At 49.9% G+C, this 16,139-nt stretch overlaps 1 protein-coding gene across 21 annotated transcripts in view; it reads right to left on the reverse strand.

The window, feature by feature from the left end:
• The window catches only part of CLEC16A (C-type lectin domain containing 16A), a 220,211-nt gene that overhangs the window by 198,705 nt on the left and 5,367 nt on the right, over positions 1 to 16,139 (reverse strand). For 19 of the 21 annotated variants that reach the window (XM_021086617.1, XM_021086621.1, XM_021086630.1 and 16 more), the window contains exons 2-3: positions 8,367 to 8,495; positions 3,281 to 3,414 (exon numbers count right to left, since the gene is read on the reverse strand). In XM_021086617.1, coding sequence (XP_020942276.1) covers positions 3,281 to 3,414; positions 8,367 to 8,495 — 263 coding nt within the window. Of the gene's footprint in view, positions 1 to 288; positions 2,028 to 3,280; positions 3,415 to 8,366; positions 8,496 to 16,139 lie in introns of those variants that run through there. The other 2 variants (XM_021086632.1, XM_021086622.1) reach the window with 2 other exon arrangements.

A 16,139-nucleotide genomic window follows, 5' to 3' on the forward strand; every position in this document is an offset into this window, starting at 1 on the left:
ACATCACTAATCCAGGGTACAGCTCGATACATGGGGAAATGTGCATGCACATGAATTTTAAGTCCTCGCGCCTATGCAGTTACAGACACACCTCACAGAGCGTAGGGGTTCAGCTCCATGAACTTCTGCCAATACACACACCACGGAAGCACCATCCGGGTCAGACACAGCGTGTTTCCAGCTCCCCAAAAGGTCCCTCACACCCTCTCCCCAAAGACAGCCCCAGCCTGACTGCCAGCACCATCGACGCGTCTGGGCAGTTCTCCTGCTTCACACACACAGACTCACGCGGGAAGCTGGCTGCTGGTGTCCAGCCTCGTTCCCTCATCCGCACGCAGGGTGAGCCACCCCGAGGCATGTGTGTTAGCACCTTCCTTCTCTGCCTTTCAGCTACACGATGTTCTGTTCTTTGAACAGTCTACAACCTACCCACCCAGAATCTACACCTGTGACAAGCAGCCAGGCGAGGCACTTCTTTTCATCCTGTCGAGCCTGCTGTGGTTGGCTGGGGACAAAGGAACTGGCTGGAGAAGGGACTGTCAGCTCCGCTGTGACTGGTTAGTGGCTGCTGGGCCACCAGAGGGGCAGACGCCTATGCTGGCGGCTTCAGATATGGGATGTCGGGGCTTTGGGCTGCACTCGAACTGGGAGAGCCACATGCTCCCATCCTTCCCCAGCGGGGACTTTTCCAGGGCCTCCATGACATGACTCTGTGGGTGGTGGGGCCACCAGCCAGGCGGCGGAGGTGCCTCTATTATTCGCCTGGGATTTTTCTACTACCCCCTCACTGTGTGGCCAGCTTTCTGTGGTATCCTTTTATAATAAACCCAGGAGTCTACAAGTAATCTCAGTCTCTCGGGCCTTCTGTCACTTAGGTCAGCAAACCCAACAGGCAACAGGTGCACTCGTGAAAGGGCTGCTCGTAATAGCGAAAATCCGGAAACCACCTAAACGCCCGTGGGCACGTCAAATAAGTTACAGGCCGCTAAGATGCAGCTCTTGAACCAAACAAGGAACGGACAATATGGAAATCTAAGATACACCAGTAACTTGGAAAATAAAGCAAAGAGCAAAGCGGTATGTGTCTGGTGGAGTGTTAGGGTGAGAAGTTTTGCTTTCTATAGTTTGGCAATGTTTGATTGTTTGATTTTTCTTATTGCTTTACAACGAGGACAGTGTCTTTCTATAATTAGAAAATAAAATGAAAAGCAAAAGTCACCTATCCTTCTCACCCCCATACATCCAAGTTGTGTGAAAAGCGAGTGATTGCGGCTGCTCTTGCAGGGCTCATAAAAGTGGTCTGGTGACTTCTCTATAAGGCCAGCAGCATCTGCCCAGTTTTCCTACAGCACAGCACCCTTTTTAGTGCTAGGACAACGAAAGCCATGTGACCCAGAAAGTCCAGAATTTTCCCCTGTCCCAACCCCCTCTTCAATCCAGCAACCCCAGGGTTACGGGAGAACAGTTACCTGGGGGAACGCTGGATTTAGTGGTAAAACCACCCCTACTGGACACTTCCATCTGCCAGACGCCATACCACGCTCTGCACATCCACTCAATCCTCAATCCTCAAACCACTCTAATCACCAGGTACTACTATCATCTCTACATCACAGATGCAGAAACTGCCACTTGGAGAGTTCACTCCCCAGAAGCCGTGCGGGGAGCATGGGGCAGAGCCAGACATGAGCCCACGTTGGGTCTAAGTCCGTGACCTGCACCAGTGAGTTGGGTCTTCCCCTCTCGGAGTTTTCAGAAACCACGAACAGTTTATATCCAGGATGACAAAAGCTGTTAACGAGGGAAACCACTTAGGGAGTGAGTCAACTCACAGCTAACTCACATTCACGAGGAAGAGTCAGGAGAGCCTCCTGGGACCGCAGCACCACCTAGTGGCTGCTCCCTGGGGCAGCAGCACAGCCTAGTGGCCACCTCCTCGGACAGCAGCACCACCTAGTGGCCACTCCCTGGGACAGCAGCACAGCCTAGTGGCCACTCGGACAACCACCAGTGAGCAGCTCTTTCCCACCTCTCCCTCCTCAGGAGAAACGCCCCCCTCCCTACCTCCTCCCAGCCACCAGAAACTTTTTTTAAACCTGTCTTGGGGACGCAGAACCTGCCCGTGGCATAGACATTCGGTCACTTGTCTTTTCCCGGCTCCCTGCGGGCAGGGCCTGGGGCTTGGTGCAATCATCTTGGACTAAAAAGCTCCTGGTCAAGCAGGGAGGCTTAGGAGCTAAACCAGGGCTCCTTCCCCTCAGCACCGCTGACATTTCGAGCCAAATACTCCTTTACTGTGGGGGGCTGTCCTGCGCACTGTAGGACGTTCAGCAGCATCCCTGGCCTCCACCCACTAGATGCCGGCAGCACCCGCCTCCCCTTAGTACAACCAGCAATGTCTCCAGACAATGACATGTGTCTACTAGGAGCACAGTCACCCCAGCTGGGGGCCACTGAGCTAACTCACTAGGCTGAAGCCCCTTCTTGACTCTGGCCTCCCTAGAGCCGTCGCCTGGGGCCAATGACTCCACTCTCTGGGGGTTAAGTGGGGACACTGACAGCACCTACCTGGCACAGTGGCTGCTGCAGATGAAGGGCTTGGGCTCAGTGAGGGCAGGAGAGAGGCTCCAGGTCACACCCCTGCCAGCCAGGCAGTGGGACTGGAGCAGGCACATCGGGTGCCAAAGCCACACCCTCGTGGGTCCCCCGGCCGAGCTCTCCCTCACCCACTGCTTCCAGTGCTCACTCTGCTGGCTGATTATTCAGCGAGCCCAGCTCTTCCATAACAGCTAATAAAGAAGAAACGCAACCTCCCCCCAGTCCCCCAAGAACTACTCAGCAGAGGGGTGCCCTCTCTTCACCCCTCACACTACCCTACCCCAAATTCACATGCTGAAGCCCTAACCCCAACGTGAATGTATGTGGAGACGGAGCCTTTGAGGAGGTAGTTGAGGAGCTGAGGGTGGGGCCCTCATCTGAGAAGACTGGCGTCCTTACAGAAAAAGGAAGAGACACCAGGCCTCCGTCCCCATGCAGAGGACACAGCACAAAGGCGGCCGTCTGCAAACTGGGAAGACAGGCCTCACCAGACGTCAACCCTGAGGGCACCGTGACCTTGGACTTCCAGCCTCCAGAACCATGAGAAAAGAAACGTCTGTTGTCTGAGCCACCCTGCCTGGGGCATCCTGTCACAGCGGCCCAAGCACCCCAAGCCTCGCCAGAAGCACAGACAGGCGGCCAGCGCGCAGCGGGCGGGGGCAGGTGGCAGGGCCGTCCTTACAGAGCGAGGTCTCGTGACTGATGTTCTCGAAGAGGATGTTCAGGGTCTGCAGCAGCTGAACGCACACGTAGCGGCCCGACCTCTGCCGCAGGATGTTCAAGAAGAAAACGAACATGTTCTTCTCCAGGAAGAAGCTGCGGGAGGAACGGGACAGCGTCAGCGGTCGGCTTCTGAGGGGGCCGCGCGTCCACACGGGCCTCTGCGGGCGCCCCCCATGCGTGCGCCCCCCACTGAGGCCTCGGCTTCCGCGCTCCCCGGCTCCCGCGGCGCCACCCTCCACCCAGCAAGACACCGTCCAGCTGCTCCTCCCGGAAAGCGAGATGCTGACTCCGGGAAGCAGGGTACTGCTAGCCTTCGGCGGGGTGGCAGAGGTCTCCCGGACGCAATGACTGCCCCGTGCCCTATCTACGCCCACGGACCCCACCCGCAGCATTTTCCACCCACTATGTACAAACTTCGTCTTCCTCATGAAGCCTCTTTGCTTTGCTTTCAGTTTTGAGGGTTCTCCACCAACTTGGGAACCAGAGTAATTTCCTACAAAGGGACAAGACGATGAACAGTAACAAGGGTTTGGGTTCCTAAACCGGCGAGTTTGTCCTTTCCAGATCTAGGGAAGGAGAACTGGAGGGAAACAGAAGGGGCTGACAGAGCGATGGGTCCCCAGCCTGTCCCCAAGTCTGCACTGCCCTTCTTGTCCTGGAGGGGACATTTGTCTGGATGCAACCTGGGGGCACTGACTTTGGGGGCGGGCACACACTGACTCTTTCAGCATTGAAATGGAGGACCGCCCCCCCATGCCTTTCTTTAAAGGAAAAAATTAAAAAAAAAAAAAAAAGGAAGAAATGACTGGGAGTTCCCTGGTGGACTAGTGTTTAAGGATCGGGCATTGTTACTGCTATGGCTCAGGTTTGATCCCTGGCCCAGGAACTTCCACATGCCACCAGTGCACCCAAAAATAAATAAAGGAAGGAAGGAAGTTTCTAGCTATGTCTCTTCTGTATCCCAGAAGAGACCAGATAACCCCTCGTGTGGGATGCTTGGAACAAATGCCGGCAGTCCCGTGGGTCACTGGTTGATTCAAGGTGGGTGACTCTCTCCCCTCTGCTGTCAGCTCCCTGGAGGCAGGAAGACGGGCCCAGCGCTGGCTCAGTGCTGCATCCCTCCTGTCTGAATCATGACAGGGTAAGTGAACACATCAACACTTCACAAGACCCCTAAAACCTTTTCTGATTCTGGGAAATGTGTGCCTGTAATGCCGTCCACATTAGTCCCCGGACTGTTTCTATCATTTAACCGATTCTACCTTCCTTTGCTTCAGGCTGTGTGACTCACTGACTCCCAATGGGCTCACTGCAGCCCAGTGACCAACCTGGGAACTTGCTGAAATGGCTGTACCTACATCTTGCCCAGGGATGGGTTCCGTGTGTCTGGTGGGAAATCCAGACTCCCTAGGGGAGTGAGGGGCTCCTTGGAAGAGCGGCTGCTTCTTGGGTTGGAGCACCTTATGGCAGCAGAAAGTGAGGACATGCTCAAAACCCACAAGGATGGGCCTGTGTCAAAGGGACCCAGGAAGCAACCTGAAAGAGCTCCCAATGCCTTCAAAGCTGCAACAACGCCCGCCACAGATAACACAGTATAGGATTACGATCCAAACTGTAAAATAAATACCCACGAGTCGATAGTGATACACAGATGTGACTCGTTTTATTTTGCTTTGCTTTACTGTGCCTTGCAGATATGGTATTTTTTACAAAGTGAAGGTCTGTAGCAGCCCTGTCTTGAGCAAGTCTATTGGCGCCATTTTCCCAACAGCATTTTTTTTCTGTTTTTCCTTTTTCACAGCTGCACCTGCGGCGTGTGGAGGTTCCCAGGCTAGGGATCAAATTGGAGCTGCAGCTGCAGCCTACACCATGGCCACAGCAAAACCAGATCCAAGCCGCATCTGCAACCTGCACCACAGCTTGCGGCAACAATGAATCCTTAGCATGCTGAGTGAGGCCAAGGATCCAACCTGCATTCTCATAGATACTGTGCTGGGTTCCTAACCTGCTGAGCCACAGTGGGAACTCCTCGTATGCTGTTTTTTTAGACACAGTGCTATTGCACACTTAGAAGACTACAGTACAGTGTAAGCATAACTTTTTTGTATTATAGTTGATTCACAAAGTTCTGTCAATTTCTGCTGTACAGCAAAGTAACCCAGTTATACATACATATATATATATATACACACATATATATTCTTTTTTTCACATTATCCTCCAACATGTTCTATCACAAGTGACTAGATATAGTTCCCTGTGCTATATAGCAGGATCTGATGTGTAAACATAACTTTTACATGCACTGGGACACCAAAAAAAAAGTCGTGTGACTCAATTTATTGCAATATTCGCCTTATTGCAGTGGCCTGGAACTGAACCTGCCAAGATCTTCAAGGGATGTGTGTAAATAAGTGACTGAATAAGTAAATAAATGAGAGGAGACAAAGCTTCCTTACAGAAAAATTTCAAATAGTGTAGCAGACACACCCCTTCAAGAAGGCGGAGCTTAGTTCCCAGGCCCGGGGGGCGGGGGGGGGGGCTGGACTTAGGGACCCACTTTCAGAGAATGGCGTAGGGGAGGGAGAAAGAGTAGCCTCAGAGAGGAAAAGCCTGGCAGACACCACCTTGGCCAAGGGATCAGGCTGACCTCACCAGGGACGGCATGGACATAAGCATGCTGGGACGGGCAGGGCACTTCGCCTCTGGCGCATTCTTCCCCAGGCTAATCGTGAAAGAAACAGAAACCCAGGTTGGGGAACATTCTACAGGACGACTGGCCGTACTTCTCAAAATCATCAAGGTCATAAAAACAAGAGAAGACCGAAAAACTAAAACATGATGACTAAATGCATTGTGGGAAGAGGCCCCTGGTGGCTCAGTGGGTTAAAGTGTCACTGCTGTGGCTGGGTTCACAGCTGTGGTGTGGGTTCAATCCCTGGCCCGGGAACTTCCACATGCTGCAAGTGTGGCAAAAAAAAAAAAAAAAAAAAAAAAAAAAAAAATGTGTTGTGGGAGCTGGATTGGGATCCTAGAGCAGAAAGAGGATGTTAGTGGGAAAACTGGCAAAATCCAAATCAGGTCTGGAGTTGATGGAATAGTAATGTTAGCATCTCAGCTTTTTTTTTTTTTTTTTTAAATAATTTATTCTTTCTTTGCTTCATTTTTATTTGTTTATTTTTTGGTATTTTTAGGGCCGTACCCACAGCATATGAAGGTTCCCAGGCTAAGGGTCCAATTGGAGCTGTAGCCACTGGCCTACAACACAGCCACAGCAACACCAGATCTGAGCCGCATCTGCAACCTACACCACAGCTCACGGCAACACCGGATCCTTAACCAACCGAGCAAGGCCAGGGATCGAACCTGTATCCTCATGGATGCTAGCCAGATTTGTTTCTGCTGAGCCTTGACGGGAACTCTGCATCTCAGTTTTGACAAAATGCACTCTAGGCATTTAAGGCATTAATGGGAAAACAGGGTGAGGAGTAAATGGGGACTTTCTGTCCCCACCCCCATCTAAATCTAAAATTATCCCCTAACTTAAAAATGGATTAAAAACAAATTTTCTCGGGCCTCTGTTGGGCAGCCATTTAAGAATCACTGGGCCTCTAAGAGCGCAGCAGTTTCTCTACATGACAGATGGTACTAAGTTCATTTTAGTAAAGGGGCCATGGTTTCTAATCTTCACCTCAAGGGCCTTTCTCGTTTCCATAAACAGACACCAAACAACCAACCAACAGTATACTCCCCGGGGATCCTTAAAGGCAACCAGTCCCGTTTAGGAGCGACACCCACTTCACGCATGTTTTCCCCTGGGTATCACAGCCGGTGTCACTGGTTTGCCTTCTAGACAATTTGCATTTTCCACAGTATCTCTACCTTAGCTAACCTTACTGATGAAAATACAGAGCTACCAGAAAATCAGGATATCTAATAAGAAGTTGGGCTAGGAGTCAAACACCTCTATTTATTTTAAATTTGTTTTTAAGTGGCCTCAATACTTATCACTGAAATTGTTTTCTATAAAAAGAACATCTGTGTTTGGTGGTTGTCATAACCCCAATTCTTCTGTACTCAGATGTTGGGACAGGTCTGTTGGAAAAAGCAGTTGATGGGCTATGGTCCTTGCTTTTTAACTGTCCAGTAGGGACACCTTTTAAAATTATCGTTTGCTTTTATTTCTTGAGTGCCTATTCGGTACTAGGCACTGGGCAGAGCACTTGCTCTCTCTCATTTAAAGATGAGGAAAGTACAGTGGCCTAAGACTGCTCATCTAGTAAGTACAAGAGTGAGAGAAACCCTTCCATGGGCTCCAGAGCGTGAGCCACTGCTCCACTTACCAGCTATGTGACCTTGAGCATAAACAAGGATGGAGGTGGGGTGACGATGAGGATGGGGACAGGGATGAAGACGGAGATGGGAATGAAGATGGGGATGGGAAGGGGAGGAAGATGGGGATGAGGATGAAGATGGCGACAGAAACGGGATGAAGATGGGGGTGAAGATGGAGTTGGGGATGAAGATGGGGATGAGAATGGGGTTAGGGATGAAGATGAGAATGGGGATAGGGATAAGAATGGGGGTGGGGATGGGGATGGCTACATGGCCTCCACCCTGGAGAAGCTGGAAGACTTAGAAGGATTTATCTCCTAAGAGCTCTGCACTGTGGCCATTCAACAGTAAACACAGCAAAAGCCCTTACTGTCTCCCCCAGGGAAGGGTCTTTTAAGTTGACCAAGAATCTAACTACCCAAGACATTTTCTCCTTCCTTTGGGGAGATAATGAGACATTACTAGGAAAAGTATCCATCACATTTTCAGTTTTTCTGGAGACATTCATTTCCATAACCCTCCCATTTTTAGCTGGCATTTTTACAGTGTTTCAAGGACATTTTATAGAGAGAGACAGAGACGGATATCTGTGCAAGACCAAGCTGGCGTTAAATTGTGACATCACCAGGAATGACTCATGGTACACAGTTAGAAAAATAGTCACGGGAGGAAGAAGAATCAAAAAACAACAAAAAACCAGATGCCCTTACTCAAATACAGAGCTGTCATTCTGATCCCCCCAGATCAGGATCTCGGTGATGGATCGAATGGTCTCCACCAGCAGGTTCCGGTTCTGCTCTGTGACAGTGGTGTTTTTGGTCAAAACATGGTACAGATACCTGAGAGAAAGGAAAGAAAAGAGAGTTCAAGGTTACCAACTGAAATGGAAGCCAGGCTCAGTGACCACTTGTGACATGTGGGGGACAATTAGGCTGTGCTTTTTTCAGATTTGGTTGTGAGCACAATTCCCACTCAGGAGACATGACTCATCACCCAAGGGAAAACAGCAGCCGATGCCTTGAAGGGTTAAATAGCCAGGGACACGTGACTCAAACTGAAGCAAGATCTTCAGCTTTTCAAGACAGCCATCCTCAGACTGAGAGCTGGACAAATGGGCTGCAGACCCCCGGAGACTCAGACCCGGCAGAACTAAGGGTAGACCAGGCACCGCCGGCCTTCTCCACACTCTCGCAGGCGATTCCCGCGTCGGGGAGCAGGTGGAGGTGCAGGGCTCAGCCCAGGAGCCTGACGCACAACCGGGCAGATACAGGGATGACAGGTGGAGTCAGAGACCCGGGATGGGGGTCCCGGAGCTGAGGGCAAAATCATGTGCACTCGTGCTCACCTTTGAATGGCCCATAACCCCCCGTGATGTGCAGAATGCCCATCAGGACTGAGGGCTCAAATGACACAGGTGGCGCCAAACTTATTTGCTGAGCACAGACTAATGCAAAATGGGTTTGGGAGGCAAGGGCTACGTCCCTCACCCACCCAAACATGCCTGGAAGGCCTCGCTGCTTCAGATCTGTGCCAGCTGCTGGAGCAGAGACAAAGGCCTGGCCCAGCCCTCAAGGCCCTCTGCCACTGGTGAGGCCACCGCAGGAATCACAGAGGCCAGTCCTGAGTGGTGTGGGACTAGCTAACTAGCCAGTGCCCACAGGGTGCCAACTGGCGCAGCTTTTAAGAGACAATGTCTCCAGACTAAGGCGACTTCAGCTGTCATGGCATGGGAAGGAAAAGGGGACAGCAAGAGGGACTGACTCAGCAACAGTCACCTCCTGACTTCTGGTCACTTCAGTTGGGGGGTGAGGGCTGGTGACGGCAAGGTAGGGAAAGGTTAGATAGGTCGCAAATCTCTAAAAATGGGTAGGACGTGTAGAGGTGGAACCTTGCAAATGGAACAACAGGGAACGATCTGCTGCTTTCGGGGGCTGGGTTTTATTTATTAGTATTTTCGATCTTCGTTATACTTTAAAGATATGGTATAATTCGTCACTGAATCATTTAATTAATCTAATTAAAAACTGCATCAACTCTGTTTTTGTTTTTTGGGTTTTTGGGGGGTTTTGTTTTTGTTTTTTTGCTTGTTAGGGCTGCACCCGTAGCATATGGAAGTTCCCAGGCTAGGGGTGGAATCAGAGCTGCAGCCGGCCTACACCACAGGCACAGCAATGCCAGATCCGAGCCGAGTCTGTGACCTACATCACAGCTCATGGCAACGCCGGATCCTTAACCCACTGAGTGAGGCCAGGGATCAAACCCACAACCTCAAGGTTACTAGTTGGATTGTTTATGCTGCATCACAACAGGAACCCCACAACTGCATCAACTCTGAACATGCAATGCTAGTACAGCTCTCTCCAAACAGAGACGTCCAGCGCCTGTGCCCAGGTCCACCGGCAGAGCCGCTCGAGGGAGTGCAGCCAGCAGTGCTCTGTGATTAGGTCACCCCCGGCACTGACTGCCCTGGGATGACTCCAGGGGGATCCACTGGTGAATCTATGTCTCCACCTCACCTCACCTGCCTCTTCCCCAGAAGCCCCCAAGAGCAGACTTTTTCAAATTGTGATTCACAGGCCTCCTGCGTCAGAATCCCCTGCTGAAGCGACAGACTCTGGCTCCTCACTCCGGACCCCCATGGGCCCTGCACCCATCTAAGCCCCGCAAATCTTCAAATCTGCTGTTTGAAGGGGCTCCTGCTCTAGTTTCAGACCACGGCATCACTCACGCCATGGGCATCAGTGACCATGCAGTGCGTGGTATGTCCCACAGCCGCTGTGACAGGCGCTGTTGGTGGTGTGGGGAGAGGCAGAGTCTCCCCACTCTGCATTTCCTTCTGTGGAGAGAACAACCTCCATCAGCGCCCCAGACCACACTCCTGGCCCAGGGGGAGGCCTGCTCTGAAGACCCCCAAGAGGGACGGGAGAGTTTAAAATCTTCAGGAGCAGCCCTGACTTCTATTCACTGTGCTTTCTGCCCAGAAAGCCTGTGCTGCCCTGACCAAGTGGCAAACTTACTCGTATGTCAAAACCCAGCTCAAGCATCTCTTGTGAAGCCTTCTTCCAGAACCTCCTGCTCTCTGGCTCCTGTGTGCCTGTATGCATTTGCTGCTGCCCGGACCACCCTGACTCGCAATGATCTGCCTTCTTCACTAGACCTGAGCTCCTCAAGGTCAGGAACACCTTCTCACTGATCCCTGTGACCCCAAAAGACTCCAGATTGTATGGCACCCAGTAGGTGCTCAATAAATGCAGAATGTGGGAAGGGTGAGGGGCCATCTCCATGAATATAAGGTGGATCAGAGCATACAGACTAAACACAGTCAAAGAGCCAAATGCCAAATACAACCCATCAGCGGCACAGAGCCATGGTGACGAGTTCAGACTTTGGAGGCTGACAGACAGACCTGGGCTCCAGGCCTGGCCCTCTCACGTCCTACGAGCAGCCTTGGTTGACGCACTCCACCTCTCTGGAGCTCGTCTGGATTCTTCCAGACATCTGATGTGACAGCTCACAGAAAGAGCCGAGCATGGCGCCTGGCACACAGGAGGCACTCACTGGACACAGGGTTAGCTGCTACTACTATTATTACATCATGGTTGTTATGATAGGGGCCGGTATTAACATCATTGCTAAATTTTACAAGGAATATTCAAGAATGAAGGAAGGAAAGATCAGGCTGGATCCAGTCATGAAATGACGATGGCATCAGGAGTTATAGGAAGGTCCGGAGAAACCAGCACAGGAAGTGGAAGGTCTGATATGAGCTGGGTGACATCAAGCAAGGTACTTAACCTCTGAGGTAAGCTCAGTTATCTCACCTGTAAAACAGGAGCAGCCACGGCACCTAAATACTTTAGTTCCTACTATGGGGTCCTTAGGAATAGACAAGGAAAAAGGCAGATAACTAACTTGGCAGGTCCCAGGGAGGACACAGGTGCCGGCTGATATTGGTGTTATCCTCGCCTCCATTACCCAATCCCTAGGGAAAAAATTCTAGTAACTACGAGGAGGCCCTTACAGACAAATCCATAGGAAGGGCAGGGTGTTAAATCCTGAAAAGGAGATTCTAGGTGGTTCCAAATGTGGTGCATGTCCTACATGCTGGGCTCTGGGTGGGGGGACCCTCACATTCGCAGTAACCTGGGGCCGTGCACACCGTGAGCACCGCATAGGCCAGGCTGGGAACTAGGGGGCGCCCCGCAGCTCTCCCGCAATCACAGAAGGGAGGCAGGTCTGAGGATCCAGCTGATGCCGCTGGCAGCCCTTCGCAGTGGAGCCATCTGCTGGCACGTGGTGATGCAGCACCGGGGTTTCACCACAGGATGGCTAAGGATTTTTTCACAGGATAAGAGCCATTTAAAGATTTTGTGTAAGGTGGCTGTGCAAGATTTTTGCCCATTTTTTACTAGGTGGAGTACCTTTATCTTATTAATTTTATGGAGTATATATTCTGAACACAAATCCTTTACTGGATATACATATGGTAAATATTTTCTCTGAATGTGGCTTGCCTTTTCACTATTTTCACAGTGGGCTCTGGATGAGCAAAAGCTCCTAATTTTATTTGTTTTTTTTGGTTGCACCCGAAGCATGCACAAGTTCCTAGGCGAGGGATCGAACCCAAGCCACAGCTGTAAAGCCACAGCAGTGACAACCCTGGATCTTTGCACTGAGCCATCAGGAAAATCCAGAAGTTCCTAATTGTAATGTGGTCGAATTTATCAATCTTTCCCTTGGACAGTGTTCTTTGTATCAACCTTAAGAATCCTTACCTACTCCAGGTCATGAAGAAAGGCTGTTTTCTTCTATAAAAACGTTACTGTTTTTAACCTTTCATGTTTTGACTTAGAGTACATCTGAAACTCATTTTTGTGTACAGTGTAAGGCATTGGCCAAAATTCATTTTCTCTGTATGGCTGTCTAGTTGACTCGGCATCATTTACTGCAAAGGTCCTCATTTCCCCAAAGCACTTCAGTGTCACCTTTGTCATTAACCAGGTGGCCACACACATGGGACTCTTTCTGGATGCTCTAGTTCCACTAATCTGTTCACCTTTGTGCTAATACCATGCTATATAATTACCACAGCTTTATAATAAATCTTGCTATGTGATAACATAAGGCTTCCAACTTCTTTGGTTTTTTTCATCATATTGCCTATTCTTGGCCTTTTGCATTTCCGTATAAATTTAAACATCACCTTCTCAATTTCTACAGAAATACCTGCTAAGATTTCCTTTAAGATTGCCCTAAATCAGGAGTTCCTGTTGTGGTGCGGCAGAAACGAACCCAACTAGTATCCGTGAGGATTGAGGTTTGATCCCTGGCCTCGCTCAGTGGGTCAGGGATACAGCGTTGCCATGAGCTGTGGTGTAGGTTGCAGATGTGGCTTGGATCCCACATTGCTGTGGCTGTGGTGTAGGCTGGCAGCTGTAGCTCTGATTTGACCCCTAGCCTGGGAACTTCCATAAGCTGCAGGTGCAGCCCTAAAAAGCATAAAAAAAAAAAAAAAATTGCCCTAAATCTACAGCTAACTATGGAGAGAATGGTTATCTTTTTGAAAGTATAACACGAAGACATGTACATTTTTTCAGTGTTTTTTCAGTGTGTGCTGGATGGGGACCTGCACATCTTTTGTTAGATTTATTCAGAGGTATTTGATGGGGGTTTTTTTGATGCTGTTGTAAATGGTAGTGTTTTAAAATATTCACTTTCTAAATTTGTTGGTGGATGAATACCCACTAGATTTCAAGCTCTAAATTTCTACGAGGATGATACCAGCACTGGCTTATTTTTTCGCCCCCACGGTGCCTGAGAGCATTGTTTTAGGGAGTGTTTTAGGAAGGGACTCATTTGCTTAAATGCAGTGGGGGGAAAAAGAAAGCTGAATGGATATAGATTTAATATTTTAATGCTGCATCTAATTCCACAGTTTTGGAAGATCCAGTAATTCACTGCCTCAGAGGTACTAATATAGTTTAATAACTTTCTGGTTTTAAACATAACCCTCATTTTAGAAAGGTTGGAAACCACAAAAAGAGAAATAGCTCTTATCAATCCACTGTCCAGAGACGGCCGCTGTGGGAGTCGCAATGTACTTCCCCGGGGTTTTTTCCTTTTTGGATGTTTGCATAGTTGGGCTCAAGTCTTGGGTTCCTGCTAAGATAACAGCGTGTTTGTTATTGGCAACTATTCGCAAGCATCAATCATCGCTGCATGGTACACCACTGAAAGGACGGCAAGGCAGTTCCTCTTCTACTGGGCACTGGATTCCCAATTGTTGAGATGATCAACAGTGTTAGGATGACCCTCTCTGTGCACAAGGCTGCCTGGCCCATCTCTGGTAAGTTTCCAAGGACAGAGTGACAGATTTTTCTCTTACAATGATAAAAACTGTTACAATGGTGGGAGTTCCCATCGTGGCGCAGTGGTTAATGAATCCGACTAGGAACCATGAGGTTGCAGGTTCAGTCCCTGGCCTTGCTCAGTGGGCTAAGGATTCGGCGTTGCCATGAGCTGTGGTGTAGGTTACAGACGTGGCTCGGATCCCGAGTTGCTGTGGCTCTGGCGTAGGCTGGTGGCTACAGCTCCAATTGGACCCCTAGCCTAGGAACCTCCATATGCTGCAAGAGCGGCCCAAGAAGTGGCAAAAAGACCAAAAAGAAAACCTGTTACAATGGTAACATTTTCTCAAACTTTATGTGGGCACATTCTTATCATCATCATCACCATCAAAACAGTTGCAGCCTCCTAATGCCAGGCCCTGTTCTGCGTGCTTCAAGGTGTGTTCACTCATTAAGCCCTCAAAACAATCCTGCCGGGCTGAGGCTCTGGGGAACTAGGACCTGCTCAGAGTCCCAACACAGGGACAGGTGACCTCATAACCCCTTGCTTATAACCCTTACAGTGTAGGGGATGCAAACAATGAGTTAAACACTTCTATTAGTCAAGCATTCACATGAAGTTATGGATGCCTAGCACACAAGATAACCAAATAGATAAACAACAAATCAAAAAGGCATCGGGGGGGGGGGGGGCGGCACGAAAACACCTATCAGATCTTAAGGCAAAGCCTTATCACTGACCCTTATTCCATGTCTTTGGAAAAGAGCCAGAATGAGCATATCTCCAGCAGCCGTGCTGCGAAAGGCAGAATCCCAAATTCAGACTTTTACACACGAGCAAAGTCAACTGTGAGAGACGAGCCTAAGAGGTGGAAATGCCTGGAGACGGCCCTTTACCAATGCGCAACTGAGACAGCAGAGGCCGTCACCAAGGATGGTGATAAACAAACCCCTCCTCCACAGACCCTGCTTTCTCAAGAGAGTCACTTATTTCTCAAGTTAAACCATTATGGTTAATAATAATAATCACGTTGACTTCAGAGACAGACATACAAGTTCAAGTTCATACAAGTTTTATGACTTGTATCATAATATGCCTCTTAGGATGCTTCAATTGGAAGATACTGAAATGGATCCACAAGCTAGTGTGAGGAAGGCCTAGGGGGACTAGAAATCCACCCCACCCCCACCCCCGGTGCACATACCCCCAAATAACAACGTCTAGGGTGGGCGGGCATGGATCCTGTGTCTGTCTGGCCTGCTCAGCACCAGGACAGACACTTCCTGGAGGGGCCCATGCTGTGTCTTGAAAAACTTCCTTGGTCAGCATCCAGCCCTGTGGTCCACACAGGGTGGAATTGTACTAGGGGATGAGAAGAGGTGTTACAGGTGGTGTTTCTCCTGATGAATCACTTCTGAAAGATGTCAAACTGGGCCAGCGAGTGAGGCTGGGTCAGAGGTGCCTAGGAGCTGGCAATCACAGGATGATGCAGCAGGGCTTTCGGCCCTAGAAGAAGTCACAGCTCCAGCACAGGCACTGTGACCAAACGGGCAGGAGCAGACCATTGTCAAAAAAAAAAGTCTGGCCAGAATCTGCCCCTTTCATTCATTCTGTGACAAATGCTTGCTGACCCTTTACTATGTGCCACGCCCTGTGCTGACATCTGCCAATCCCCAGGTGAACAAGCCACCCAGGTCTCTGTCCTCATGAAGCTTACGCTGAAACCGGGGAGAAACAGACAAATGTCTATCTAAGTCAGACCAATTCTGACAGTGAAGAACATGCTGGAGGAAGCATGGCCAAAGAGCAGGGGCAAAGCCTGCAGCTGGTCTAACTCTACGGCAACAAGAGGACTGTATGATAACATGCTGAATGGGGCAGAAAGAGCAAGAACAGGAGAAGTCAGAGATGATGGAAAAACCTCTTGTTGGCTGAAGTCTCCAGGGAGATGTTTAGGGAGGAACTGGCATTTGAAGGATACCGCTGGGCATCAGGAGCGAGCACAGACGCAGTCAGGAGAGGGCTATGTAAAAACAAGAGAGAGAAGGACCAGCACCATGAATCGGCATGAGAGACATCCCTGAGTTACAGCAGGCAACTCCCCTCATCTACTAGAAGCAGCGCCTAAGGGGAGA

Source organism: Sus scrofa, chromosome 3 (assembly GCF_000003025.6).
Source record: "Sus scrofa isolate TJ Tabasco breed Duroc chromosome 3, Sscrofa11.1, whole genome shotgun sequence".
In the NCBI taxonomy this organism is placed as follows: Eukaryota; Metazoa; Chordata; class Mammalia; order Artiodactyla; family Suidae; genus Sus; species Sus scrofa.